This window comes from Larus michahellis, chromosome 16 (genome assembly GCF_964199755.1).
Source record: "Larus michahellis chromosome 16, bLarMic1.1, whole genome shotgun sequence".
Lineage (NCBI taxonomy): Eukaryota > Metazoa > Chordata > Aves > Charadriiformes > Laridae > Larus > Larus michahellis.
The window spans coordinates 1,416,512-1,444,204 of NC_133911.1; the positions used below are offsets into that span (position 1 = coordinate 1,416,512).

General features: G+C 55.1%; 3 protein-coding genes across 7 annotated transcripts; 2 read left to right on the top strand and 1 right to left on the bottom strand.

Annotated features, from left to right (window-relative positions):
* Nucleotides 1-902: 902 nt before the first annotated feature.
* CLDN19 (claudin 19) lies at nucleotides 903-5,678 on the top strand. Of its 2 annotated transcripts, none has more exons than XM_074560656.1 (5): nucleotides 903-1,152; nucleotides 2,414-2,578; nucleotides 2,808-2,895; nucleotides 3,369-3,515; nucleotides 5,054-5,678. In XM_074560656.1, exons 1-5 carry the CDS (start codon nucleotides 930-932, stop codon nucleotides 5,103-5,105), a joined length of 675 nt encoding a protein of 224 aa, XP_074416757.1. In that variant the 5' UTR covers nucleotides 903-929; the 3' UTR covers nucleotides 5,106-5,678. The 2 variants fall into 2 exon arrangements, 1 of the variants encoding a protein (XP_074416757.1); XR_012583967.1 differs by having other exon boundaries at nucleotides 929-1,152; nucleotides 3,369-3,654.
* Nucleotides 5,679-11,798: 6,120 nt separating this feature from the next.
* On the top strand, nucleotides 11,799-14,637 carry LOC141732153 (claudin-16-like). Its single transcript, XM_074560658.1, has 5 exons — nucleotides 11,799-12,008; nucleotides 12,346-12,448; nucleotides 13,473-13,637; nucleotides 13,784-13,975; nucleotides 14,546-14,637. Exons 1-5 carry the CDS (start codon nucleotides 11,895-11,897, stop codon nucleotides 14,635-14,637), a joined length of 666 nt encoding a protein of 221 aa, XP_074416759.1. The 5' UTR covers nucleotides 11,799-11,894.
* A 2,277-nt stretch (nucleotides 14,638-16,914) lies between these two features.
* Nucleotides 16,915-27,654, bottom strand: YBX1 (Y-box binding protein 1). Of its 4 annotated transcripts, none has more exons than XM_074560649.1 (8): nucleotides 27,299-27,654; nucleotides 26,900-26,963; nucleotides 22,774-22,807; nucleotides 20,396-20,485; nucleotides 19,872-20,174; nucleotides 19,383-19,465; nucleotides 19,011-19,276; nucleotides 16,915-17,289 (listed from the first exon to the last, which is right to left on the bottom strand). In XM_074560649.1, the coding sequence occupies exons 1-7, from the start codon at nucleotides 27,453-27,455 to the stop codon at nucleotides 19,042-19,044; spliced, it is 966 nt and encodes a 321-aa protein (XP_074416750.1). In that variant the 5' UTR covers nucleotides 27,456-27,654; the 3' UTR covers nucleotides 16,915-17,289; nucleotides 19,011-19,041. The 4 variants fall into 4 exon arrangements, with proteins under 4 accessions (XP_074416750.1, XP_074416748.1, XP_074416747.1 ...); XM_074560647.1 differs by having other exon boundaries at nucleotides 16,915-17,294; XM_074560646.1 differs by having other exon boundaries at nucleotides 19,011-19,288; nucleotides 27,299-27,644.
* Between the last annotated feature and the right edge of the window lie 39 nt (nucleotides 27,655-27,693).

A 27,693-nucleotide genomic window follows, 5' to 3' on the forward strand; every position in this document is an offset into this window, starting at 1 on the left:
ATCCCCCTCACCCTAAATCTCCCACTCAGGACTCCAATTCCCCCCCCGGCCTCAAATCTCCCACTCGGGACCCCAATCCCCTCCCTCCAGCCCCATATCCCCCCCTCCCCTCGCCTCAGATCTCCCACTCGGGACCCCAATCCCCTCCCCCCGGCCTCAAATTCTCCCCCCGCCAAATCTCCCACTCGGGACCCCAATCCCCCCCCCCGGCCTCAAATCCCCCTCGTCCCAAATCTCCCACTCAGGACTCCAATCCCGCCCCCCCCGGCCTCAAATCCCCCCCTCCCCCAAATCTCCCACTCAGGACCCCAATCCCCTCCCTCCAGCCCCATATCCCCCCCTCCCCTCGCCCCAGATCTCCCACTCGGGACCCCAATCCCCTCCCTCCCTCCAGCCCCATATCCCCCTTCCCCTCGCCCCAAATCTCCCACTCAGGACCCCAATCCCCTCCCCCCCGGCCTCAAATCCCCCACTCGGGACCCCAATCCCCTCCCTCCAGCCCCATATTCCCCCCTCCCCTCGCCCCAAATCTCCCACTTGGGACCCCAATCCCCCCCCCCCCGGCCTCAAATCCCCCTCACCCCAAATCTCCCACTCAGGACTCCAATCCCCCCCCCGGCCTCAAATTCCCCCCCCACCAAATCTCCCACTCGGGACCCCAATCCCCTCCCTCCAGCCCCATATCCCCCCCCTCCCCTCGCCCCAAAACTTCCCCCACCCCAGTACCCTCACACCCCCCTCCGCATCCCCCACAGCCCCCCCCCCCCCGTTCCCCCTCAGGACCCCCCCCCCCAACCCATGGCCTTTTCCCTCCTCCCAGAGCACCCCCCCACCCAAGGGGCGGGGCGTGGCCGGGGCGGGGCCGGGGCGGGGCCGGTCGGGGGCGCGGCGGGGGCGGGTGTGGCCGGTTCGGCGGCGGCGGCGCGGCGATGGGCGGCGGGGCTCGGGAGCTGGCCGGGTACCTGGCGGCCTTGGGCGGGTGGGTGGCGGCGCTGGCGGCCGCCGTGCTGCCGCAGTGGAGGCAGAGCTCGTACGCCGGGGACGCCATCATCACGGCCGTGGGGCTCCACGAAGGGCTGTGGATGAGCTGCGCCGCCCAGAGCACCGGGCAGGTCCAGTGCCGCCTCCACGACTCGCTCCTCTCCCTCGACGGTGGGTACCGGGGGTTGTGGGGGGGGGAGTCCGGCTTCCTTCCCTGGGATGGAGCCCCCTCTCCGTGGGGCTGAGCTCCCCCTGGGCTGCTCTTGCCGCCTTCCCCCCCCGCAGGTCTGAGCCCCTCTGTTGGTTTGACCCCTCCATGTGGGTCTCACCCTTCCGTGTGGGTCCAAGCCCCTTTAGGGGGTTTGACACCCTCCTCCCCCCCCCCGTCTGAGCCCCTTTGTGGGTTTTAACCCCCCCCATATGGGTCTGAGCCCCTCTGTGGGTTTGACCCCCCCCCCATATGGGTCTGAGCCCCTCTGTGGGTTTGACCCCTCCATGTGGGTCCAAGCCCCTTTAGGGGTTTGACACCCTCCTCCCCCCCCCCGGTATGAATCTGGGCCCCTCCGTGGGTTTCATCCCCCCCCATATGGGTCTGAGCCCCTTTGTGGATTTTAACCCCCCGTATAGGTCTGAGCCCCTTTAGGGGGTTAACAACCCCCCCTTCCCCCATATGAATCTGAGCCCCGCCGTGGGTTTCACCCCCCCCCCCAATATGGGTCTGAGCCCCTCTGTGGATTTCACCCCACTCCATATGGGTCTGAGCCCCTCTGTGGGTTTGATCCCCCCCCATATGGGTCTGAGCCCCTCTGTGGGTTTGACCCCCGCAAGCTGAGCCCCTCTAATGCTCCTGAGTCCCCCTCGAAAGGCTCTGAGCCCTCTTTGTCCCCCCACTGGTCTGAGCCACCCTGTGGGTCTAACACACCCCTCCCTTCCTCCCCCCCCCGGGTCTGGCCCCATCTTGTCCCCATGGGCTCGAGCCTGTTTGTGGGTCTGAGACCCCCCTCCCAGGCCCCCGGGGGTTTGATGTCCAGGGAGGAGATGTCCCCGTGGTCCCCCATCACGTTTGGGGACCGACAGTGCCCCATGGGGACATCGCAACCCCCGGGGCTGTGAATCGCCCCCCCTGGGGCACCTGGGGACTGCGGTGCCGCCGTGGGCGAGGCGTTTCCCAGCCCAGGAAATCACAGCGAGGATGAGTGTGGCGGGGAGGAAGGTCGGGGAAGGCACGGGGAGCGGTGCCCGGAGTTGAGTTGACATCACCCCCCCCAGGCCGTGCAGGGGAGGGGGGTGACATGGGGCCACGCAGCGAGGACAGGGTTAAGGGACAGGTTCATCCCCAGCGTGGGCCGGGGTGACCTTGCTCTCCCAGCGACCGACCGGCTCTGGCCGAAAGCGCGCGCTGGCGAGCGGCTCTCCTTCCCCCGCCTTGCAGTTCACATCCAGACCTCCCGGGCTCTCATGGTCATTTCTCTCCTCCTGGGCTTTTTCGGCATCATCGTGAGCGTGGTGGGCATGAAATGCACCAAAGTCGGTGAAGAGGATCCCGTGACCAAGAGCCGCATCGCTGTTGCCGGTGGTGTCCTCTTCATCCTCTCCGGTAAGGCAGCTCCAGCCCTCGCACCTCTCTCATGTAGGCGACCTCGAACACCTTTTAAAAGCTGTTTGATGGAAGAAGGGGTGAGGAGCTGGTGTGGTGAGGGCCTGGGTGTTGCCGATGTTCAACCATTGGTGTCTAGTTGAAGCTATCCCCGCTCATGGCAGGAGGGTTGGACCAGATGACCTAAAGGTCCCTTCCAACCCCAACCATTCTATGATTCCGCGCCCAGGTCTGTGCACGTTGGCCGCCGTGTCCTTGTACGCAACGCAGGTGACCTACGAGTTCTTCAGAGAGAGCACCGTCCCCGTCAACGCCAGGTAAGAGCCCGCCTCGGGGGATGCTCTTCATCCGAATCCCAGCTTGTCCCTGCACTTCCCACAGAACCTTCCCTGGCCGGTTTTGGCAACGCGTGGGGCCGTAGGCAGATGGGCCGTCCCACAGGGGATGGGACCTGGGCCACCCCGCAGCCGCCCAGTTGCAGAAGGTCGCCCCGACGCTGAAGTTTTAGCCGGCGCCACCGCTGACTTTGCGCTGGGACAGAGTGAGAGCTCTCCTGGAGTTCCAGCCCAAGGCGGGATTAAAGCACGGGGAAAATTCGTAGCTGGGCCGACGTGAAAGAGGGGGATTCCCAAAGAGGAGAAGAACCAACATCTGCCTCGACGTTGCCCATCACCTCGTCGGGGCTTCGAGCCTCCTTGTGCCCTTGGGGTGCTCACCTCGGGGTGCGCCTCCGCCCTCTCTGCCCCCCCCTTCCCTGATGCTCCCCCCCCCACCCTGTCTGTCACTGCAGGTACGAATTCGGCTCGGCTCTCTTCATCGGCTGGGGGGCCGCCAGCCTCACCGTGCTGGGGGGGTCCCTCCTGTGCTGCTCCTGCCCCCCCAAGGAGCGGCGAGGACAGCAGTACTACCGGCAGTCGCAGCCTTCCACGGCTCGGGAGTACGTCTGACCCCTATCCCTGCCCTCCTGCCGCCCAGCGCTGCCCCCCCACCCCCAAAAAACCGGGCGAGACCCCGGCGCTCCCACCCCGCCTGGTCCCTGGATGCCCTGTGAGATCTTTCTCCTCGTCATCTTCCAGGTTTCAGCGCCATTTGCAGCACCGTCCTCTAAAATAAGGGGTTTTTTGGGGTCATAGCTCCCATACCCATCACTGCCAGCTCTCCCCCCCCGGCCAGGCACGTTGGCCCCCCCCCGGGGTGGCCGGGGTCGTGGGTGGCCGGACCGTCACGCGGATGCTGCGGAGCGACGGGGCAATGCCGGTGCCGCGGGGGTGTGCTGCACAGAGGCGCTTTGTGCTGTGACCACCCCCCGTCCGTGCCCCCGCCCCGGGCCTCTGCATCCCGCATCCCGGTGCTCGGGAGCAAAGGCAGAGCTCGATTTCCCGGGATGAAGCCGGGAGAGCCAGGAAAAACCTCCGGCAGAGCCAAGGCTGGAGCATCCCTGCGCCCGGCTTTGGGCAGAGGGACGCTTTCGGGGCGCGGGCATCCCCCCCCTGCCTCATTGCTACCCAAAAGCACCATTTATTTTTAATTTTTATTTTTTTTTTTTTAATGATTATTCGTTCTCCATTGGAGCCCGGCTGCTGGTGCTCCAGCTGAGCTCCGCCAGCTCAAATCCGCCCTTGGCCTTATTTCCCACCAGGCGCAAGTATGTGGCCTCGTTAAGCCGAAGAATAAATGGCGTTGGGCAAATCAAACCGGGCAAAAAGGGGGTTTGGAACACAAAGCCCGGGTTTGTTTTGGTTTCTGGGGCCCAGCGCAGCTATTTCGGGGAGCCAGTGGACAGACCCGTGAATTTTGGTGCCGCCCTGCTGTGTCCAAATCCCTCTCCCCCCTCCGCCAGCCCCCCCCCCCCCGACAGCATCCCCCCGCAGCGGGCGGTGAAGCCTTCGACCGCCGACGCTCTAATTGTCTCCACCGCCTCGAACCTCGGCCCGGCCGCCACTAACCGCTCCGCAAACGCCGCAGCGCCCATTTCACCCGTAAATCCCCCCCAAAACCCACCCCCTACCTCCGTCCCTCCGTCCGTCCATCCATCCGTCTCGCGTGTGCTGTGCCAGCTAACCTGCAGGAAACGATCCAAAGAGCTTGGTTATGTATGTTTTTATTAATCATTTTCATTTTTGTTTTTAATCCCGATTAGCTGAAGTAGCTGATTTCTTTTTTAAATTTTATTTTGCTCTATTTTGGTTTTTTTTTTTTACTCTATTTTTTTTCCCCTCTCTTTTATTTCATTTCCCTCGATCTTATTTCATTTCCCTCGGTCTTACTTCATTCCCCTCTACTTTCTTTCATTTCCTTCCATTTTATTTCATTTCCCTCTATTTTATTTTACGCCCCCGCGCCGCTTTGGGCCCTGGTCGGTGCTGGAGGGGGAAGCAAAGCGATTTTTGTGCCCTGGCGTTGGGGGTGGCGGGGGGGTGTCGATTTCTCTCCCTCAGGCGGGACTAACAGCCCTCTTTCTCTTTTAAATCGCAGACCCCCTGTAAAAATGTCTTCTTCACCCGCCAGGGGAGAGCAGCGCATATAGGCTGTCTTCACCCGTCGGGTGCTCGGTTGGCCGAACCCCAACTTTACGGGGGTCCCCCCTCCAAAAACACACACCAAAAGCTACTGCAGTGAGGAGGGGAAAGGAAAACTCCCGCTTTATTAAAAAAAAAAAAAAAAAATCAATCAAAAAGGCGGTTTTTTTTTTATATCAAGAGCACAGCGCGGCGTAGAAGAACGTTTTTATTCTTTTAATATAAAACCGCATTAACTTTTCTATGGGGGGGGGGTGGCACGGCCGGGGGAGCGGGGCCGGTCGGGGTTTTTAAGTGCCTTTTTTTCGGCCGGTTGTTTGTACTAAAAATTGCGGCTCGGTGGTATTAAAACATGGCCCATCGCGGGCATCTTTCTGAAATCGTCTCTTTGTTCTCTCCCCCCCCGCCAAATCTGGGCAATTCTCCCGCGAGTGCCCCCTTTGCTGCCTCCCAGCACCTTCTGCAGCGGGCGCCAGGTGACGTTCCCCCAGGCCGAGTGGGTCTCGCCCTCCTGGGCAGGCGCTAAACACCTCGCGGCTGTCGCCACGTCTTGCTCTCGAAGGAAGGGAGGTGGCCTTCAATATCGCTTCCTTTAAGGCTGACCCCATGGAAGACCCCAGATGTCCCGTGCAGGGACTGCACCCAGCACCTCCCGTTTGCAGCCGCCCTTGGTCCCTCTGCAGGGCCCTTCCCGAGGCTGAAATGCCACCAGCGTCACAGAATCACAGAATCAGACTGGCCGGGGTGGGAAGGGACCTCTGGAGATCACCCCGTCCCACCCCCTGCCAGAGCAGGGTCACCCACAGCAGGTGGCACAGGAACGCGTCCAGGCGGGGTTGGGATGTCTCCAGAGACGGAGACTCCCCCACCTCTCTGGGCAGCCTGTGCCAGGGCTCTGCCACCCTCACAGCAAAGAAGTTCCTCCTCGTGTTGAGATGGAACTTCCCATGGTCACGTTTGTGCCCGTTACCCCTTGTCCTGTCCCTGGGCACCACTGAGAAGAGCCTGGCCCCATCCTCCTGACACCCCCCCTTTCAGTATTTATCAGCGTTGATAAGGTCCCCCCTCAGCCGTCTTTTTTCCAGACTGGAGAGACCCAAATCCCTCGGCCTTTCTCCATCAGAGAGGGGTTCCAGTCCCCTCAGCACCTTGGTAGCCCTTTGCTGTCCCCTCTCCAGCAGTTCCCCATCCTTCTGGAACCGGGGAGCCCAGAACTGGACCCAGCGCTCCAGCTGTGGCCTCCCCAGGGCAGAGCAGAGGGGGAGGATGACCTCTCTCCACCTGCTGGCCACGCTCTTCTTGATGACCCCCAGGATGCCATTGGCCTTCTTGGCCACAAGGGCCCATTGCTGGCTCATGGTCAACTTGGTGTCCACCAGGACTCCTAGATCTTTCTCTGCAGAGCTGCTCTCCAGCAGGTCACCCCCAACCTGTCCTGGTGCGGGGGGTTATTCCTCCCCAGGTGCAGCACCCTGCACTTGCCCTGGCTGAACTTCATGAGGTTCCTCACCGCCCAACTCTCCAGCCTGTCCAGGTCTCTCTGGATGGCGGCACGCCCCGCAAAGCTGGGCTCTCCCTTATTTTCTCCTGTTTCCCGTGAATTCAGAGCTGGCTTGTGCCTAATTTGGCGCTTTGCTAATTTAAACTGATTTTTTTGCGGAGGGGAAGGACGTCCCGCCCTGTGGTGCTGTGCCTGGTTTTCCTTGGGCAGGTGATGCTCTCCATCCAGGTTTTTCCACAGCCAGCGTCTCATCTCAGCATCCTTGTCCTGCCGGCAGCACCTGATCCGCAAACACCCCCCCCATCCCACCTCCAAAAAAATGGGATTCAGGGTCCTCGGTGGCTCCCGTGACATCTCCACGGGTCACCCGAGGGCTCCCTGGGGACAGACGTCCAGGCTGGAAGCACATCAAAGCCGGGGCGGGGCGGGGGGCATGTGTGGGGTGGGAAAATAGCTGAGCGGCGATAACACGTTCGGGGGTATAAAGGTCCCCACTGTCCTCCGGACAATCCCTCGTGTGTTTTGCACAGGGCAAAGCGGGATAAAATATGGGAACGGGACGCCGGGCTCCCTGCGGTACGTGGGATTTGCCTCCGTCCCCATCGCATCCAGGCCAGAACATGGGGTTCCCCCCCCACGCCCCCCCCTCCAAGACACGTCTTTTATTTAATAAAAATCAGGATGATGGACAATATTTAGGTTTCTGGTCGCTCCTGTGGCATCCAAAACCCTGTGAAAGAATATTCATTTTTAAGCAGGCGGAAACGAAGGGAGAAAAGGGAAAATGAGCCCCCCCCCCCCCCCCCCCCCCCAACCCCCAGACGCCGCCGAGATGGCAGCAAATCGCACCAAATCGCTGCGGCGCCGAAATCCTGTGGGAATAAGAGGGTAGGGAAAAAAAATTCACCTTTTTCCTTAAAAAAAAAAGAAAAAAAGAAAAAAAGAAATTACAAAATCCGTTTCAGCCCCCCCCCCTTGGTATTTTTTAGGCCAAAGATGTTTCCGCGGCAGCGCTGCCCTCGGCCGGGCCCTGCAGCCGGTCGGCGCACGGAGCCGCTTCCCTCACGCCTCGGAGCCCTGGTTATTTTTATTTGATGGCGGTTTTAGTCGTTTTTAGTCATTTAATCATTTTTAGTCGTTTTTAGTCACTTCATCATCTTTAGACATTTATAGTCATTCGTTGGCCTGCCCCAACAGCATCCACAGAGTCCCCTCCACCTCTGCGAGATGGTCCCATCGAAGAAACGTCTTTATTTATTTTATTTATATATTTTATTTTTCCTTCCAGCTGTAGCCGGTTTCCCCTGCACCGACCTGCGCTAAAACACGAAGGTTTGGGTCTCCCGTCAGTGCCCTTTTTTTTTTAACACGGGTTTTTACAGACCCGGTGAGACACAAGAGCCGATTTCCACCTTCGTTTACTACGAAAAATGATCTTAATTATTCAACGACCGGTAGATCTGCCCCTCTGCCTGGATCTTTTGAACCCTCCAGAAGGTTTCGACTGAGAATCGACAAGGCGGGTTAGTTCGATGTGTAATAAACTGACCGTTTAGATGAGCAGAAAATAAAAATAAACCTATTTTATCGGCGTCCCAGGGCACGCAGCTGCAGGTGTGTATTGCCTGGGGCCGCGCCGGAATTTTACCTGTATCGTGGATGTCTAAGTGCCACAAATTGCTGAGCTGCGGATGTGGGAAAAGGAAGGAACACGCAAACCCTCCTGGATGTTTCCAGCATTAATTCACCGCTCCCTGCCCAAGCGTCGGACTTGCCACGGGCCAAAACGCCGGGAAAACAGGATAATCCGCAATAAAGCCCCGGCAATCGCACACGTCGGGCGAGCGGGTGCCTCCGCGGGGCCGAAGCTCGAGGATTTGCCGAGACGCCGGTGCGTTGCCAAAATCCCCACAGGTCAGCGCTCCCGAGGAGTGTCTGGAGGGGGGGGGGAAAAAAAAAGCCCCCACCCCAACCACCAGAACCAAAGGAAACCCAAAAAAAACCCAAGTGCGTCTCCTGACCCGTGAAACCCATAAAATGGCACAGGGGTCCTTTCCTAACCCGTACAACCCAGATGAAACATGAAAATGGGTTATTCCATAACCCAGGAAATGGAACCGGGGGGCTGAGGGGACGCGTCACCCGAGCCATCGCCGCTGCGGTGGTTGTCACTTGTTTTCCATTTAATGGGGGAGGGGGGGGGGATTAAAAAAAAAAAAAAAAAAAAAAAAGGGGGTCTTAATTATTGGCTGCGGGCCTGGCCAAAGGGATTTAATTATCGTCCTCGCGTTCCAGCTCCTTTCTCCGGCCACCTCCACCCCTCTGCTTCTCCTGCACCAGTCCCGGGGACCCAACGTGTCTCAGGCCACTCACCCCTGGGCAGCAATTAAAAGGTCTAATTAAAAAATGGACATTCGCCCGGGACACAGAGTCCCCCACCTGGGGAGCGTTCCCAGCGGGTTCCCACAGGTTTCCCCACGTGGTGTTTTTTGGGGAGGTTCCGTTTCCAACCTATGACCGTTCTAACCGCAGGGATGCTCATCACGCTGGGGAGCACAAAGGCCCCCCCGACGCCCCTTGGAAAACCCTTAAATAGCCCGGCAGAGGCTCCGGCAGGTGCTGCATTTCCCGACTCCATCAGGTGTGTCAGGATCACATCCCGGCCGCCCTCAAGACCCACATCCCCAGCCCCAGCCATCGGCGACAAAGAGCTTTTGCCGTTGTCCCATCCCAGCAAGGATGAGCCTGCGGTGAAGGTAACGCTCCCCCCGAGCCCCTTTTTATTGCTAACAGGGTCCAGAGCTGGATTTCTCCCTTCCCTTCCCTCTTCCCTTCCCTTCTCTCTTCCCTTCCCTTCCCTTCCCTTCCCTTCCCTTCCCTTCCCTTCCCTTCCCTTCCCTTCCCTTCCCTTCCCTTCCCTTCCCTTCCCTTCCCCCTTCCCTTCCCCCTTCCCTTCCCTTCCCCCTTCCCTCCTCCCTTCCCTTCCCTTCCCTTCCCTTCCCTTCCCTTCCCTTCCCTTCCCTTCCCTTCCCTTCCCTTCCCTTCCCTTCCCTTCCCTTCCCTTCCCTTCCCTTCCCTTCCCTTCCCTTCCCTTCCCTTCCCTTCCCTTCCTCTTTCCTTCCCTTCCCTTCCCTTCCCTTCCCTTCCCTTCCCTTCCCTTCCCTTCCCTTCCCTTCCCTTCCCTTCCCTTCCCTTCCCTTCCCTTCCTTTCCCTCTTCCCTTCCCTTCCCTCTTCCCATCCCTTCCCTCTTCCCTTCCCTTCCCTCCCCTCCCCTTCCCTCTTCCCTTCCCTTCCTTCCTTCCCTTCCCTTCCCTTCCCTTCCCTTCCCTTCCCTTCCCTTCCCTTCCCTTCCCTTCCCTTCCCTTCCCTTCCCTTCCCTTCCCTCCCCTCCCCTCCCCTTCCCTCTTCCCTTCCCTTCCTTCCTTCCCTTCCCTTCCCTTCCCTTCCCTTCCCTTCCCTTCCCTTCCCTTCCCTTCCCTTCCCTTCCCTTCCCTTCCCTTCCCTTCCCTTCCCTCCCCTTCCCTTTTCCCTTCCCTTCCCTCCCCTCTTCCCTTCCTTTGCCTCTTCCCTTCCCTTCCCTTCCCTTCCCTTCCCTTCCCTTCCCTTCCCTTCCCTTCCCTTCCCTTCCCTCTTCCCATCCCTTCCCTCTTCCCTTCCTTTCCTTTCCCTTCCCTTCCCTTCCCTTCCCTCTTCCCATCCCTTCCCTCTTCCCTTCCTTTCCCTTCCCTTCCCTTCCCTTCCCTTCCCTTCCCTTCCCTTCCCTTCCCTTCCCTTCCCTTCCCTTCCCTTCCCTTCCCTTCCCTCCTCCCTTCCCTCTTCCCTTCCCTTCCCTTCCCTCTTCCCTTCCCTTCCCTTCCCTTCCCTTCCCTTCCCTTCCCTTCCCTCTTCCCATCCCTTCCCTCTTCCCTTCCCTTCCCTTCCCTTCCCTCTTCCCTTCCCTCGTTTTTCCTTGCTCATATAACTCAAATGGCTGAACAGATTTTCTTCAAAGGCTCCAAAACAGACGGGGTCTTGTGGAAAAACATTAAGGTTATGGAGATTTAGCTCAGAAGGGAGCCTGGGAAACTAAAAAAAACCCCAGCATTGTGAACTGGGGGCTGAGAGGCTGCCCGTGGACGGCCCGCGCTCCCGGAGTGCAGCTGGTGGAACTGCCGGAGGAGCCGGGGGGAGTGGGGGGAGCGGTACCTCTGCTCCCAGTGACGTGCCAGGCGGGACGCGGTGGGAGATGCCGTGCGCCGGCCGCGGGGACTGCGACCCTCCCGCCCACATCTGCCCCGCGGGGAGGCCCGTGGACGCCAGGCTGGGCAGCGTCTGGCTGCAGGTCACAAACTCTGCCGCGGTGAAGAGCCGTCGTCCCGTGATAATTAACCCACCCAGTCTCGTTAATTAACCCACTCACGGGGACCCCTCTGCCCAAAGAGCCGTCGCAGCGGTTGCAACTTCAGGCACTAAAATATTTACCATCTTGGGTTGCAAAACACAGCAAAGCGGGATTCGTGTCCAGGCTGTGGAGATACGATGTTCTCTGCTCCGTACACCTTGGGCACAGCTCCCCTCTCTGCAAAGTCCCGCCATCTCTGGCGAGGATGGAAAACAGACGGTCCCATCCCCTCTGGCCTTCGGAAAGCCTCGGGAGCACCCAAGGGGACCCACATCAAGCCCCAGCAGCCACCATCCACCTCCGAAATGGGAGATGCTTTCTCTGGACTTGCCACTTGAGATTAGGACATCTCCACGGGACACTTGCTCGTGCTCCTCCTCCAGCCTGGATGTTTCGACACTTCATTGCTTTTCTTCCAAAAAAAAAAAAGAAAAAAAAAGCAAGAAAAGGCAGGTGATCTTCCCACCGGAATCGTATGGATGCGGGGATGAAGGCATCAAGAAAACCTCGGGCTATCAGGAGACACATGCTCAGATCACAGGCTTTGACAACAGCAGTTGTTTGACAACGGTTTCCATGTGCTCTTGATCCCCAAAGGGCAAGTACTGATGGTTGCCGACTTCAGACTTGGAAGAGCGGACATCTAGGGAGCAACCCGCTACAGCCATGTCGCCACTGCAAAGTCAATACATCTCTGAAGGCCATGGCCACGTGCCAACCTGGTAGCCCAACCTTGGCTAAAGGTATTAGAACATCTTGGCAGCACCGAGGACCATGAGACGGGCCCCAGATGACTCATGGGGATCCAGAGGACCCCCCCTGCCCAGGCGGCGCTTTGCCCTCGGTGGATCAGGGACCTGGGACGCGGGCAGAGCAGAGGTGGCGGATGTCTCTGTGCCCTTGCAGGTGACCCCATGAGCGCAGCCCTGCAGATGACGGCGTTCGGTCTTGCTCTTCTCTCAACCCTCTTCCTGCTCCTTGCCACGTGCACCGACTGCTGGATGGTGAACGCCGATGACAGCTTGGAGGTGAGCGGAGCAACCAGCTTCAGGGTTAGCAGCTGGGCGCAAGGTGGGTGCCCTGACATCCGTGGGGTTCCACCATGTCTCCGCGAGCTCGGAAAGGGGACATGGTGGTACAAACCCACCGCTTTCTGCATGAGTTGGAGCACTGAAGAGTAGAGAGATAAGGAAATGCTGGAGCAGAAGGAGGAGACAGAACAGGATACGGGTAGGGAGTCACTGGGAAGTGTCCCGCTGTGGTGGTGAGAGCCTGAAGCTCTGCTTTGCTGGGTCGGGATGTCCCTGGGGAGCTTTTTGGTGCTTTTTGGTCCTTTTTGCTTGAATGTGCTTCTCCTGCTTCCAGGTAAGTCACAAATGCCGGGGGCTTTGGAGGGAGTGTGTCACCAACATGCAGGACGGGGTCAGGACCTGTGACCAGTATGACTCCATTTTGGCTGACCACCCAGGTAAGCTGCCATGGCCTGGAGGCATTTTTTAAGTTCACGGCTAAGAGTTTCCCCCTCTTCCCTTTTCGAGAAGATGATCCTCTTTGCAAGGGCTGACCTTCGCCAGTCAGCGACGCAGGCCCACGGCCGCTCTCGGTCTCCTGCCGCATCAGCACGGCCTGCGCAACCACCCACGGTTCAGCCAGCTCTGCCACGGGGCCACCAAGCAGGAGAAAGGCCACGAAGATGTGCCACCTCGCAAGGAAGGGGTTTTGGCACACAGAGCCCCAGGCACAGCTCCTGCCCCCCCATCGCATGGTGGGATTTGCAACCCCACTGGTGTCGCGTGCAGGGGTGAGGACCATCTCCCACCGGCCAAGGACTTGTGTCCTCAGCTCACGGATAGTCATAACGTGGTATGGAGACTTCTCCGGGACTGCAGAGGCAGATCAGGCCTTGCACAGGAGAACCCTTGTGCGGGGTACTTGACGTGGGACAACACAGATTCGGGCAGGGGGGAAGGGAACAAGAAGTCAGCGTGGACCACGCGGGGCTGTCGTGCGGCTCTGGGGAAAAAGCTTTGCAGGGAGAAGTCCCAGTGCACGCAGCTGGTGACGCGAACCCTGCCAGCTCCCCTATTTCTCACTGGTACGTCGGCATTTGCCGTTCAAAACACCAGCTACGCAACTTGGAGGAAAAAACCAGACAGTCTGGACAGTAGCATCTTCTGTCCAAGCCTGTGCAAGAAAGTCTTGAGTAGGTGCCCACATCCCTGTTGGTGCACCTCAAGTTGTTTGGGTTCTTGAGCTGGTCCAGTCAGTCCTGTTGCAAGGTTTCAGATGAGCCTGGTGAGCACCCTGCCGAGGTACGGCACGTCAGGCAGGGAGTCGGTGGGTCCCAATGTAGACATCTCCTATGGACGTGCCAACTGATGAGCTGGATGGTTCCAGCAGGGACACAGGCAGAAATCTGGAGTAGTGACACCAGTTCCTCTCACCATTCCTGTGTCCCGTTTTTCCGCCCCACCCCCCCCTTCCCTGCCCAGTGAAGATCGTGGTGACCCGGACCCTGCTGATCACCGCAGACCTCCTGGCTGGCCTGGCCTTGGCTACGTTGCTGCTTGGACTCGACTGCATCAAGTTCCTCAAAGAAGAGCCTCGTGTCAAACTGAAGATGTGCTACGGGGCTGGCGTCATCCTTGGCGTGGGGAGTGCGTGTCTGGGAGAGCTCGGGGGCAGATGGAGCTCGTGTCCCCCGGGGAGAGGGGTGGGATGCCGGGAGCTAGGGACACCCCCTCAGAGGGGTCTTTGGCAGGGGGGTGTATGGTTCTTTCTTAACCAGCCCCCTTCCTCCTAGGCATCCTGGGACTTGTGGGCTCCGTGTGGTACGCGGTGGACGTCTACGTGGAGAGGGCCATGCTGGTGTCGCACAACATATTCCTGGGAGTCCACTACGACTTCGGGTGGTCGTGCTGGCTGGGGATGGCTGGCTCGATGGGCTGCCTCGTGGCATCCGTCCTGCTGACCTGCTGCCTCTACGCCTGCACGGGTCAGTCTGTCCCATCCCACCTCCAGTAGCTTTTTGCCCTGCAGGGACGTACGTGGGGTGAAGGAGCAGCTCAGAGGGTGCAGGACCTCCTGGCAGGGTCCAGCCAAACCAAGGGAACCCCTTGGTGTCTGGCCTGCGCCCCGCGAGGGCATGGAGGGGGGGTCACCCCAGGCAGGACTGGGCTGAGTGAGGACCCCATAACCCCTGCGAGGGCATGGAGGGGGCGGGGGGCAGAGATGCTTCATCCACACCTGTGGGACCTCAGGGTCCTGGCGAAGGTGTGTTGGTGTCTACCCGAAGCAGTGGCCGTGCTGGATCACTGCGACCAGCCAAAGCCTGAGCCGGTGGCCACAAGGACGTGCCGGTGGAAACCTGGCAGTCCCACCACCAGGGCAGGTGATGCCTCACCAGCATCATCTCCAGCCCTTACGCCTGGTGCCACCAGGTGGAAGTCGACCCCACAGCGCTGGCTGTCCGGGTCCATTTCTCCCGCTGTGCCCCCCAAGCTGTGGCACCCCCCAGGCCCCCTGATTTGCCAGCCGTGACCCCACCCCAACTCTTTCCTGGCAGACACCAGCAGCCGTTGGCAACCCCAGAGGCCTTCCCAGCCCTGGGGCCGAACGGCCACCAGCAAGATGTACGCCATGGACTCCCGCGTGTGACGGGCAGCAAGAACCTCCTGTACCAGGCCCCACCGTGGGACACTCTTCTCCCCCCGCCAATTAAAGCACCATCACCTACCCCGGGGGCGTCTCTGCGATTGCTTTACGGCTCTGACTGCAGGGTCCACGCGAGCTGCGGCATCGGTGGCTGCTGCAAAAGCCAGGGTGCTGCAGAAGTCACCCACAGAGGGGTGTTTTTTCCCCCCACTTCCAGTCAGTTTTCACGAAAACAGACCCCAGAAAAGTGTCGCTTTAAGAAAAGGTGCCCCCCAAGTCCCCTGGGGAAGCTGTTGGGACGCTGTGGGGAAAGGAGCTCCTCCACATCTGGTGCTTCGGAGGAGTTCAGTGGAGAGCCTTTTCCGCACGGAGCAACACTGACTCCTCGTGGCTGGTGGCCCTGGTCACTCCGGCACCTGCTGCTGGAAACCGCCCTGCGCTTAGAAATGTGGCAGCGCGGGGTTTGCATTTAAAAAACGGGGTAAAGCTGGTGGCCTGGAGCATTTCTTGTTATCACGCCAGGAACCGGGAGGTGAGTCAGTCTGAAGCCTACTGGAGGTGCTGCACCTGCAAAGTTCATAGAATCACAGAATGGTTTGGGTTGGAGGGGAGCTTAAAGCCCACCCAGTGCCACCCCCTGCCCTGGGCAGGGACACCTCCCGCCAGCCCAGGTTGCTCCAAGCCCCGTCCAACCTGGCCTTGAACCCCTCCAGGGATGGGGCAAGTTGGGTTTTTCAGTCCACACGAAAAGGGGATTCTGTTTTCCAAGTGAATTATTATCCTCCTTCCCTTGCAAACCGTTACAAAAACGAACCAGGCCCCCAAAGGGCCACCGACTCCCCCTCTGAAGGCTGAGTGCTGGTTTTGTCCTTATCCCCTCGCTTCCCACCCAAAGGTCAGCACGGGGACGTTGGGCAGAGCTCCCTGATCCGGGCTCTGCGATCCCGACAGGCAGCGGCGCGAGCCCCCAACCGGAGCAGATGCTGCCGCGGGGCTCCAAATCCCCGCAAGTGAACGGTGTGAGGAGAGGGGCAGCGGCGCTGCGGCAACCCAGGCGGGCTGCCAGCACCCCCACCCCCACCCCAGAGGGGCTGCGAGGGGCCCCCCCAGCCCCCCGTCCCCAGGGAGGCCGGGGACACGATTTCTCATCTCGCAGAAAGGCGAAAAGCAGCAAACCTGGGGCTTTATCGCAGCTTCGGGTGCGACGCAGAACCACCACCGTCCGACTGCCGCGTCCTGCAGCACGGGCACCGCTCCGCCGGTATTATTAGCATAGACTAATTTATTAAATTACTAAAAAATGTATGTTTTAGAGGCTATTAATTTTACCCCAGGGACCTGAAAAAAAGAAAAAGAAAGGAGAAATCCAGTCACTAAAGCTGTGTGGCAGAAATGAAGGGCAGGACTGAGCGTTTGCTGTCGGACACAGGGTGTCCGTGCTCCGAGGGACAGCAGCCCACGCATCCAGAGCGGGGGCAGCCAGAATCCCGTTGGAAGGTATTTAGCGAGCAAAACCCGACAGCCCCATGCATTTAAGGGCTGGCACTTGAGCACGCAGGAAAACAATTAAAGAGAGCAAGAATTCGTACGACACAGACATAGAGCTCGTTAGTGCTGAGAAGGGAGAGCTCTCCGAAGCTGCCACCGCACAACCCGGCGGTCGCACTCATTAGCGGTAATTTATAACGGGTGTTATTAGAGCACGGCACCGCGAGCTGCGGGGCTGGGTGAGGCTGAGCTGCCCCAGCACCCGCCCGGCTCTCGCCGCTGCAGCTCCCCCACCCCGGTGTGACAGCGGGCTGCGCGTCCCATCACCGCAGGGACAGCAGCAGCCTGTCACCACCTGAGCAGCGGCCTGGGCACCCCAGGGGCAGAGCGGAGCGTCACAGCCCAGCCCAGCCCGGCCGCTGCTGCTGCTGCTGCTGGAGCCTCTGGATCCCAAAACCCAGCCAGGAGCCAGCATTTTCCCTGGTTTTCCCCCCAGTTCCCCTTCCCACGCAGCAGCGACTGGGCCGCGGACATCACACCTGGGCTGTGAGAAGTCAAGAGTGCACCAGGCTGACACCAAGCACCTCCCGCCTCCCCCCGCCCCGACAACCTGCACTGGGACTCGGGCGCTTTCTAATCTCTTTTTTACTTCCATTTTTTTTTGCATTTTACCCCAACAGCCTGTATGCTGAAGAAATAAACCGGTCGTTTCCCCTCCAAAAAACATTTTAGGAAGACTGAACTCAAACCCTTTCATCCCAAAATGGGTTTAAAGCAACCAAGCACACAAGGTAATTCTTTAAGACCTTTATTAACAGATGCTTGCAGTTTGACTTGAAAAAATCAGGTGTATATTTCATACAAATTAAAAATGAGGTTCTTAAAAATCTCAACTTGACCAGATATGAAACAATTTAAAAACCTTTAAAGGTATATTGAGAAAAAACAGGCTTTTAAAAAACGTGTTTATCGTTTCCAAAAGGAGACTTCTTTAGGTAAAAATAATAAAAACCCCATGCTGCATAGATAATGCAGATAGTTCTAGTAATCTGGTCAACAGCAAAAAGCAAGCACTTAAGGTCTTCAGTTCCAATTCTTTTGTTCATTTCTTATTGCTGGAATTTCATTTTCTTTTCTTCTTCATTTCTTAAGTCTTTTCTTTGATGACTAAACTGAAAAAGAGAGAAAAAAAAAAAAAAGGCATGATCAGGCAGGTGTTGGAGGGTTACACGGGTGTTTGGTCCACCGAGACCCCGGCAACTCACAAGTTCTCACTGAGGTAACGTTCACACACAGAGAAAAAAACCTCTACAGCTCTTCCATCAGCCCACTTCCAGTGACCAAACCCACCATCTTCCAGACAATACGAACGCAAAGTGCTCCAGAAAGAGGAATTTAAACCCAAAGGAACCCCATCTACGCCTCTCCCCACGCTGGCCTCCGTTTTGTGCCAGGCCCCCGGCAGAGCTGCCAGGTCGGGCTCCGCAAAACGCAGCGGGCAAACCCCGAGCTGAGCCCTGGAAGGCATGAGGACAACTCGAGATCTTCAGGAGGTGGCTGTAGAGCAGATCTCTACCTGTGCCTGACAGAGCAGCGTGGCTTCAGTAAGCCACTGCCCAGACCACAGGAACCACAATTTACATTCACCAGTACTATCGACTGACAGAAAAAGCAACCAAGTGTCATCTTGGTGTTTCTCCGAAGCCCACAATATTAAGAATTCAGCCAGCTTGTGTAAACTGTTAAGATGAACACCAGGATAAAACAAAGGTTTGCACCAAGCGCGCAGACGGCACTGCAGCAAGGCATGAAGAGATTTAAGTAATTCACCCGCACGACAAATCCAGCAGTGTCCCAACCCTCAGGGAACGAGTCCCTGAGCTCTCACAGCCGGATGAGGTCTGCGGCTGCTGCCCACAGCGAGCGACTCTCCATGCCCAGCTCCTGCATTCCCTGTTCAGCCCATTCCTCTGACCGTTCCCCATCGCTCCCGCCAGAGCCTGAGAGTCTTTCCGTTTGCCTGTCCTCCAGGCAAGGAGCGATGAGTGAGACACAATAGGAATGGGATACGAACGCTGGTGAGGGGGGAAATACAGAGAAGGAGAGAGGAAGAACAGAGAGGGAAGGTGCCAAAAAAAAGCAGAACAAGTAGTATGAGTCCTAGCAGTGAAAATATTCCCAAATTAGCAAAACTGCCCATCAGGAGACAGTGCCAAATCCCAGCCAGTTGTACCCTGCAACAAAAACAACACTTTAACACCGACCCTTCCACAACCCTGCCCAGCAGCGAGCCCCACCTGCGCCTTCAGCCACAGGCACCCTGGGTGCTCCATGAAAAGGACCGTCTCTACCAGCTTTTACAGCGCTTTGTTTAGATAAAAAGCTGCTACCAAGATTCTTCTGCATATTCTGCACCAGCTTTCTAGAAATTGATGCCCAGAGGTCTTAATGTCCCTTCAGGACCAAGCGACAAAAGCTCAGTCACTCACAGCACTGAGTAAGTCCCAGTACCGCTTTCTTCCAGCTACTTTCAAGTCACTATAGCAGCACCGCTGGAACGATTTCTGGGTGGACAAAGATGCCGTAAGCCTGGGCTACTGGGCACAGCCAAGATTAAGAGTTACAGCATTCCAGACCCTGACTCCATCAATGAAAATTAAGGCCCCGTCACTGAGCCCTCCCAATTAATCAGCACTTGCACAGCGAAGCCTCACAGTTGGGTTCTGCAGACATTAGCGACCACGCTCACAAGTGCGGCCTGTTTGGTTACAACACGCATGAGCAAGAATGGTCCAAAAACCTTTTAAGGCAGAAATTAAAGGAAAGCATCAAAAGAAAATAAAAGCCAGTCATCAAATCATATCCCCGAGCACCCCCCGGACACGCACCCGGATGATGGTAGAGATGGTAAGCCGGTATTTACTCAGCCCCGCCCTGCTCGGCCTCGGGAGCGGACGTGTTCTCAGCTGGTGGTTCGGCTGTCTTCGTCTCTTTGCCATCTTGTGGTTTAGGGTTCTCTGGGCGTCTGCGTCGGTAGTTGAAGTTACGACGGTACCGACGTTGAGGTGGCTGCTGACCTTGGGTCTCATCCCCTTGGTTCTCTTTATCTTCTTCGTTCCCATCCTCTCTAGGCTGTCTTTGACGAGGAGGACCCCTGAAAGTCAAGCTAGGCTTTAACAATGCAGCATCTGACCATCGCCATGTTCTGTCTCTGTTGCTAAAAGGCAACGTTAAAAAAACCAAGTTGATCTGCAGCATACCTGCGAAATCGTGGTCTATAACCTCGATACATGTTCTGCCTGACTGGTCTGCCTTGATCTCCTGCACCCTGGCTGTCAGCACCCTGCAAGACATTAGGCAACAAACCACCTTAGCCACATGAAAAAGCTTATTAACGCCCAACTCGTCACGCCACGAGGAAGACGGCTGAACGAGAGCTGTCAGGTTAAGTCCGAGGCGTACAACAAGGTGGGCAGCGCTCCTGGGGCACAAGAATACGTGCTATTAGAATTTGTGCTTCTACCAGTTAATCATATAGGAACTTAACACAAATCCAAACACACTTTGTTTTTTAAAAGCTGTAATGGAAGACCTTCAGCTTATCAACACTGTCTCCAATATTGCACCTTACTGCCAAACCTTACCAAAAACACCTTAGATATCTACAAAAAGCGGAAAAAAGCTGCACCCCATCACCCTGCTCCAAAGCAATCAAGCCAGTTTACCATCACGCTTTAAGCAAACGTTACCTCCACTATCTCTCCCTGCACGGGAGGGTTGGAATATTGTGGTCGACGCCCGTAGGGCCTACGCATATAGTAAGGTGGGTACCGCCGCCTGCGATAGGGACGGCGTTGCTGGGCTTGACCTTCTGGGATGTTCTCTGCTCCTTCGTTCTTTTCCCCACTCTCACTATTCTGGTAGTTTTGCTGGTAGTTGCGTGGAGGACCCCTACGACGTGGATATCGTCTGTAATGGTTACGGTCTGCTGCGTATTTACTGCCTTGCACTGGAACGCCACCAGGACCTGTAACATTAGCTGCCTCCGCACCCTAAAGAGTGGGGATAGCGTTAGGTAAACAATCAACATCAAATCAGTGATAACATAATATAATTTAGTACCGAGCAACGATTTACATCCACATTGTAAAGCAATGAAAACCCATTCATCGCCTTGGATGTCATCAGGCATTGACTCAAACCACAGGCACCACACCAAAGCCTGCAGACCAAGTTTTCCCTGTATACTCTAACACCCGAGAGACATGTTTACCTTTTCTCCTTCAACCACATCAAACTCCACGGTCTCTCCATCTCCTACGCTGCGGAGGTACTTCCTGGGGTTATTCTTCTTTATGGCAGTCTAACAACACAACATCACAGAATTACATTTACAGGCACAGCATAAGAATACTACTTAGCATACTACTAAAGACTTTTTTTTTTAAAAAGAAACATTAAGGAATTTGAGAATTTAATATCTTAGGAGGAACACTTGTACTCCCCAAAAAAGCAATTAAAACACTGAAAATCCAGGAAGCCATAAAATTTACCTGTATTACTGTACTTCTGGCCTATTGAAAATGTGCAACGGCTCTACCATTGACTGGAACCGTCTGTCAATGTGCTGCCTGCTAGTTGAAAAAGCAGTTTGAAAACAAACAACCCCCTCCCCCCCACACCAATACACACTGGCCATAGTACACTTAACCAGGGAACGAACCAGCATTAAACACACCCATAGTATTTATATACATTCCTCTGAAGCACATAAACCAATATATAAGCCTTTCCAATCACACACACAGATTTCCAGCCCTCTACCACTCCCCACACCACCGCAGCCATGCAGTAGCCTGCAGGTCCCAAGCTACGTAAACACATCAATGGCCAGAAACGAAGAGATTTCCTTCTCTGATGCTTACGATACCATCGCTCCAGCCACAGCATTTACCAATTAATCACAAATCTACTCTGTGTATTATACACCAAGCAGTAGCCCTTCCAAGGTGCCAGCACCAGACAAGCCTTTCTATCCGTATCTGCATGTTACATGACATTACCAGAAAACACTGAATTTTCCGTGCTATTCAGCAGTGGATTAGATTTCTGACAGATGAGTTAATACGCGCCGTTCTCAGCCACATTCTGCTTATCAAACACTAACTGAACAGTAATGCAAGAGTAACAAATTCATAAAAAGTACCGGCAACAAAATTTGACTGGATTTTTCACCCAAAATGGAACAAAATCTTTGGAAAAACATGCCCACAAGCCTCAGCCTATAAAGCAGTGACTTTAGGGAAAGACAGAAAGCCTTATTACAACAGTAGCTGAGTCTAACAGCTCTTTATGAGAGCCAAGCTTGATAACAGGGATGGGGAAAAGCACACACAGCTACAACTCATAAAAGAAGATGGTTTCTTTCAGATTAGACCCCTAAAACTGTTTTATCATGAAAATTATTACACTAAAACAAATCGCTGCCAAACTGTGCTTTAAGAAACACAGACAGTAGTTACATGACAAGTCCTGAAATCTGACATTAAGTCAAGGTCACTTACAGGTTACCCTACTTGCAAACCGAGTAATGAAGTCGGAAAGCTTTCCTTCAGGGTATATATTCCTGTCTTGGTACACCGAAACACAGTGGAGTCACTTGGCCTTTCTCCACTGCCCATTACAGAGTAACTTGTATAAATAAATGCCTCTACATTTTAATAGCAGGCAATTCAGACATAGCTCACGCAAGAAGCTGAAAGCTAGCAAATCAAACTTAAGTCAAAACTCTTTCCAGGGGTTACTTTTTCCTCCCTTTGTTTACAACTTCAGCAGTATATCCCCAACTCAAAACAAAAGAACAATCCATGGACTCCTAAATGTCAGAAGTAAACCATGCTCCACTACGAACTCTCTGGGGGCTGCTTCACAACAAGAGATCCTATGACAGACAGGGTAAAAAACCAGAGAGCTGATCACAGAGAGTCACGAGTCAGACACGAAGGACTAAGTTAAGGCCAACCTGCTCCACGAAATAAGGCACAGATGTGGTGTGCAGTCTCACTCTGGTCTAGTTTCCAGAGGTTTACATGCTCCCCACAAATTATATTTAAGTGCACCATCTCTGTTTAATTGAAAAAGTACCTATTAAAACGTTTTCAGGTTTTCATTGAAAGCCTGGAGCAATAAATACTACAAAAGTTTTGCCTAGAAAGAAATTCTTCACTGGCATTTCACCCCTATTACAGCCCAATTAATTTCTCTCCCTGCTGCAAGGTTTTCATTTAACCCTATTTCCATATGCTCACTAACGACTATATGAATCCACAAGGCAACTCAACTGGGCTTCAAACAGTTATCCCCAAGTCAACGGAGTGTACTTGCAGACAGCGCAATTTTCACCACTGTACAGCATACACCAGCATGCTCAACCCCACGTATCTCATGTCCTCACAACGGATAGATGGGGATACGCAAAGCCCCCAGCTACAAGCAGGCTCTACCTGCAATCCAGTAGCAAGAAACAGTTGTTTGTGTTCAAGTAACAGTTCTTGGAAAATGTGAGGCTCTTTCACAGCTTCTACCTTACTTACATAGGTCACGCATAGCAAGTTTCAGAGGTAGCCTGTTCCAGTTTCAAGGAAGTCTTACCTGATGGACAAACACATCTTCCTTGGTGTCATTCCTGCAAGACAACAGGAAATGGAAATTCATGTATGAAACACACACTAAATTAGCCCAGTTTACAAATTCAGTTGCCTGGGGTGGGTACAAAACAGGGAACTGTCAAGACAACTAACTAGCTTCCAGCATCAGCCTTGCTCCTCAACCTGCTCTCAACTAGTCCCCTACTAGCTTCCTGCTTGCTGTGAAGAGGCTATCAGGTGGCCCATGCAAGGTTCAGAGCCCAGTAAGTCACATGTGAAAGCCTTCTTCCTCCCTCCTGCTCTCCCCTCTATCCTTCACATCCCACCAAGGGAGATGATCGAAGCAGAAAAAACACCTGATAGTGACCAGTCCATCATTTCTGGCAGTGCTCTGTGCGGGAGATCAGCTATCGCAATCCTTGAAGTGATGATATCACCACTCAGGCCTTGCGAGATCTCTCCAGAGTTACACATCCTCTCAGCCTCGATGTTTCCTTCACTTAAGGAGTAACAACACTAGCTGTCTACTGAAGGCAGTATGGTTAGTCAAGCTGAATTTGTGAGCACAGAGAGGGAAGAGCTGGGGTTTCTCTCCTCACAAGAAACAGAGAACAACTCAGGTCTGTACCAACAAGGAGCCAAAAGCATCCTTCAGCGTGACCATGCTACAGTTTCCAGTTATCACACTGAGGCTGGACAACCACAACGTGGTACCGAGCCAGAAAAGTTTCTGTTCTGCAATTAAGAGGCACAGCCGAAACAGGTTCCGCGCTGGTTTGAGCACTCTCCATACCACTTCCACCACTCATAACAAACTTACAGCCATACATTCAAGCTCGCATCGTACCAACTGAACCTCGCTGCGGTATTAGTTTCATTAGTCTGTGGAACGGTTTGAATCAATAGCAAAGCAGCTTTTATTTCCTAGAATGACTGGTTAAAGACATTGTAAAGCAATCTTGTGTTAAAATGCGCTCAAAATTGGAGAGCTTACAGCTACAGTAGACAGAATCCAGAATTTGTTGGGTTTTTTTATTTTTTTTTAAGATAAAGCCAGGTGTTCCCCACCACTGCCTTTAAAACAGGAGGATGACAATTAAGACTTTTTCAAAAACTCAATCCAAGCTATGGCTATTTTGTCAGCACCAGTAAAAATAAGTCACCTTGTTCCCTCATGGAATTGATGCCTACAAGCCTCAAAGGTTACTGGAAAAAGGTAGTCAAAAGGCAACAAAGCAGAGCCAGTCTCATCACCGTGAGGCAGCTTATCTCCAAGGCCCCAGGATGCAGCATCCAGAAGCCCTTGCAAAGCCTGAGCCTAAATACTTTCATCTTCGCAATGCAAGATCTCTTACCTGATGCTCCAAAAGCTGAAAACCTTCAGGAGAGCCCAGTAACAGGTTTTCAGTTAAAAAAAAAAAAAAAAAATAAAAAACACGTATCACATTCCTTCACTCTCAACTGAAAAATGGTGGTAGGAAGTGCTCATCATCTGTGCTCTGCCAAGTGCATTGCTCCTGCCCAAGTCTGATTTTGGACAACCATACCAGGATGCTTGTTTTTAAAGTCCTTTTGAAAATGCAACTTCCACTTAAGAGGACTTTGGAGTTTTAGATCAAGGAACGGCTCAGTTACGCAGATACAGTTCAAGGTGTATACATGGTTAGTTAAAAAAAATCTGCTGATCAATTTTGAAGCCCAGTGCCTGCCCTGTGATTCCTGATGGTGTTTTCCAGCGAGCGCACTGCCACTTGGATGGTGTAATAGTCATAGCCGTCACTTTCTCAAAGAACACTTGAAATGGTACAAGAGAAACCCCCATTCTGAAGGCCTAACAAGCCCCTTAGCTTATTTTTGCACCAGATGATTCTCCCCTCAACACCTAAAATAAAAAAAGGCATCAGACAAGCATGCAGATTAAGAAAAAGCCACTGTTAAATCTGGCGGAGCACTAAACACAAAGCCAGATATTGATGTGCAGCTCCAATTATGGTAAAAGGACCAAGTCAGTGGCCTGCACATTCATTTACTATTTTGACAACTGTGAGAAATTGACAGATCCTCAGAATTCAAACTAGTATTTCAAAACAGAAATGCACTTTTAACATTAAAAGAACACACGGAATACCTGAAGTTAACATGCACCTACATCAAAGCTACATTTTAGTTCCAAAGCTAATTTTAGCTGCAAGCAGACGTGGCTGAAGCAAAGACAAGCAAGGGCAGCAGCTCCCGCAAAGTTCCCCTTGCAACAAGCCAGATAGATTCCAGAGTTGAGGAAATGTCCTCCAGTCCCGTTCTCAGGCTGCGGCTCTAATCTCTTGATAACACGAGATCACGCTGGGTTTCTCATTAAAAATGGCAACCTCAGGGATTAAACAGCTGCCAAATTAATGACTGGGGAAGCCATTCGGATGTCTTAACTAGCTGCTGTTGCTTCCTTGCTTGACTCACATCACTGAGCATTTCCACTACTGAGGGAAACAGGAAAAAAGCCTTCCCTAGAGGTAGCGTTTGTGGCCTATGAGTTTATACGCGTTTACAAAAGCCAAAGACGCTAAAGCTTACAGCACTGACAACTATACGACATTTCACATTAAAACCTACATGAAGAATGCAAACTGGGCAGACTCAGAGTCAAGTTTTTACAGTCGCAGGCACAAAACCAATTAAGGAGCTTGGCAGACAATAACAACTGGGTCATAAGGTAACAGACAGTTTAAAAAAAATGCAATATTTAAAACAAACCTAAATAAAAGACCCAATAAAAGCATCACTATCTAGGCTTGCTTCCCTGAAGAAGAGTTCCCAAGTCTTCTGTCAAATTCTGGAACTGTGGGTTTGAGGTACACGGTGTTTAAGGGGAACAATTCTTTGGAATATGGTCTCTGCAAAATAACCCACGGGGAGACCCCCCCGAACTGATGAACCATTTTTCCAGAACTGGTTTGCCGAGCAATTCCAGGACTCCTCCACTACCAGATAACGTCCCTGATATGCCTATTTTAAGTATTTACACAACTCTTAAGTGTTCGAATTTTTCTTTAAAATCGATTAGTCATAAAAAGAATCTTCTAGGCACTTTTTTCTTGAGACCCCTTTAAACATGTCAGTCTTGCAATATAAAAGAAATCTGAATTTTGATCATTACCCTGTACATTCAGGGCTTCCTCAAGAGAGCATACTTTTAACTACCAAGTGCTCAAAGCCATCTCTGCTTGCATTGACATGACTGAACCTCATGCAGGGGTTTAAACAAATATTTTGTGTGTGCTAACACACAGCAGACTTTTATACCCTTAACAGGAAAAAGAAAGCCAAAAACCTAAACAATCATTAAAAAAATAATCTTAATGTAATTAGTATCACCATGAAAATAAATTCACTGAGACCAAGGCCAAAATTCATAGAATGGTTTGGGTTAGAAGGGACCTTAAAGCCCACCCAGTGGCACCCCCTGCCCCCGGCAGGGACACCTCCCACCAGCCCAGGTTGCTCCAAGCCCCGGCCAACCTGGCCTTGAAGCCCTCCAGGGATGGGGCAGCCACAGCTCCTCTGGGCAACCTGGGCCAGGGGCTCACCGCCCTCACAGCAAAGAATTCCTTCCTCGTATCTCATGTAAATCTCCCCTCTTGCAGTTCAAAACCATTCCCCCTCGTCCCATGGCTCCCCTCCCTGCTCCAGAGTCCCTCCCCAGCTTTCCTGGAGCGCCTTTTAGGGACTGGAAGGGGCTCTAAGGTCTCCCCGGAGCCTTCTCTTCTCCAGGCTGAACCCCCCCAGCTCTCTCAGCCTGTCCCCGCAGCAGAGGGGCTCCAGCCCTCCCAGCATCTCCTGGGCCTCCTCTGGCCCCACTCCAACAGGTCCACGGCCTCTGTTGCGGGCCCCAAGCGCAAAAAGCCAACCCGACAAAACCCGAGGGGGCAGGAGATGCTGGCGGGGGCAGGACGCATCTTGGCAAGCTGACCAAGCAGGGTGACAGAGGTGGCGAAGGCAGACGCGCCCCCCCGCCCCCTCCCCCAGCCCCGCTCCGGGCAGCACGCGTAGCCCAGGAGCGCACTTGAACTCGGGTCCAACGTCTGCGCGGCCCGACACCCCCCCACACCTCCCCCCCCTCCGCGCCGCCCCCTCACCTGTTGATGAAGCCGTAACCGTTCCTCACGTTGAACCATTTCACTGTTCCCAAAACCTTCGTTGCTGGGGCGTGGGGGGGCGAAGAGGAGGTGGAGGGGGGGGGAGAAGAGAGAGGCGCGGGCGTCAGGCGGCACGTGGCGGGGCGGCGCACACAAAGGCCCCCGCGTGGCGGACATTTTGAGCCGCCCCGCCCCCACCCGCCGACACGCGGGGCCCGGCGGCGCGCGCGGGAGGGAGGGGAGGGGGGGGGAGCGCCCAACGGCCGCGCGCGCGCCGCCCCTCACTGAGGGGGGGCTCGCGCCGCCCCTCAGCCATGGCGCGGGGGGAAGCGGAGGGGGGGGGGAATCGCGCCGCCGGGGCTTCCCAACCGCCGCCGAACCCCCCCCCCGTTCCCTCACCGATGACCTTCTTGTCCCCGCCGGCGGGAGGCGCCGCCGAGGCCAGGCCGCTGCCCCCGTTCCCGGTCCCGCCGTTAGGCTTAGAGTCGGCGGGGGCGGCGGGGGCCGCCGCGGGGACGGGGGCGGCGGGCGGCTGGGTCTCGGCCTCGCTGCTCATGGCGGCGGCTGTTCGGTGCGGACGGTGGTGGTGACTGGCTGTTTGCGCCGCCTCCCGCGGTGTGATGGTGACTGAGGCCGGCCGTGGGGGGGCTGCTCCCTGCTCCGGGCTCGCTGAGCTCCGCTCTCCGCTCCCGATACCGATCGAACTGGCCACAATGGCGGCCCGTACCGGCTAGCCACCCCGCGCGCCCCGCCCGCGCGCGACGCTATTAGCCGTTCGGGCCGTCCGTTAAGCG

Excerpts from the sequence above, each read along its gene's own strand:
- CLDN19 (XM_074560656.1), top strand. The coding sequence starts at position 930 with ATGGGCGGCGGGGCTCGGGAGCTGGCCGGGTACCTGGCGGCCTTGGGC. Across the intron at positions 1,153-2,413 it reads CTCGCTCCTCTCCCTCGACG|TTCACATCCAGACCTCCCGG; the intron begins GTGGGTACCGGG and ends CCCGCCTTGCAG. Across the intron at positions 2,896-3,368 it reads ACCGTCCCCGTCAACGCCAG|GTACGAATTCGGCTCGGCTC; the intron begins GTAAGAGCCCGC and ends CTGTCACTGCAG.
- LOC141732153 (XM_074560658.1), top strand. The coding sequence starts at position 11,895 with ATGAGCGCAGCCCTGCAGATGACGGCGTTCGGTCTTGCTCTTCTCTCA. Across the intron at positions 12,009-12,345 it reads ACGCCGATGACAGCTTGGAG|GTAAGTCACAAATGCCGGGG; the intron begins GTGAGCGGAGCA and ends TCCTGCTTCCAG. Across the intron at positions 12,449-13,472 it reads CATTTTGGCTGACCACCCAG|TGAAGATCGTGGTGACCCGG; the intron begins GTAAGCTGCCAT and ends TTCCCTGCCCAG.
- YBX1 (XM_074560646.1), bottom strand. The coding sequence starts at position 27,455 with ATGAGCAGCGAGGCCGAGACCCAGCCGCCCGCCGCCCCCGTCCCCGCG. Across the intron at positions 22,808-26,899 it reads GGTTACGGCTTCATCAACAG|GAATGACACCAAGGAAGATG; the intron begins GTGAGGGGGCGG and ends GTTGTCTTGCAG. Across the intron at positions 19,466-19,871 it reads TGCAGGGAGAGATAGTGGAG|GGTGCTGACAGCCAGGGTGC; the intron begins GTAACGTTTGCT and ends AATGTCTTGCAG.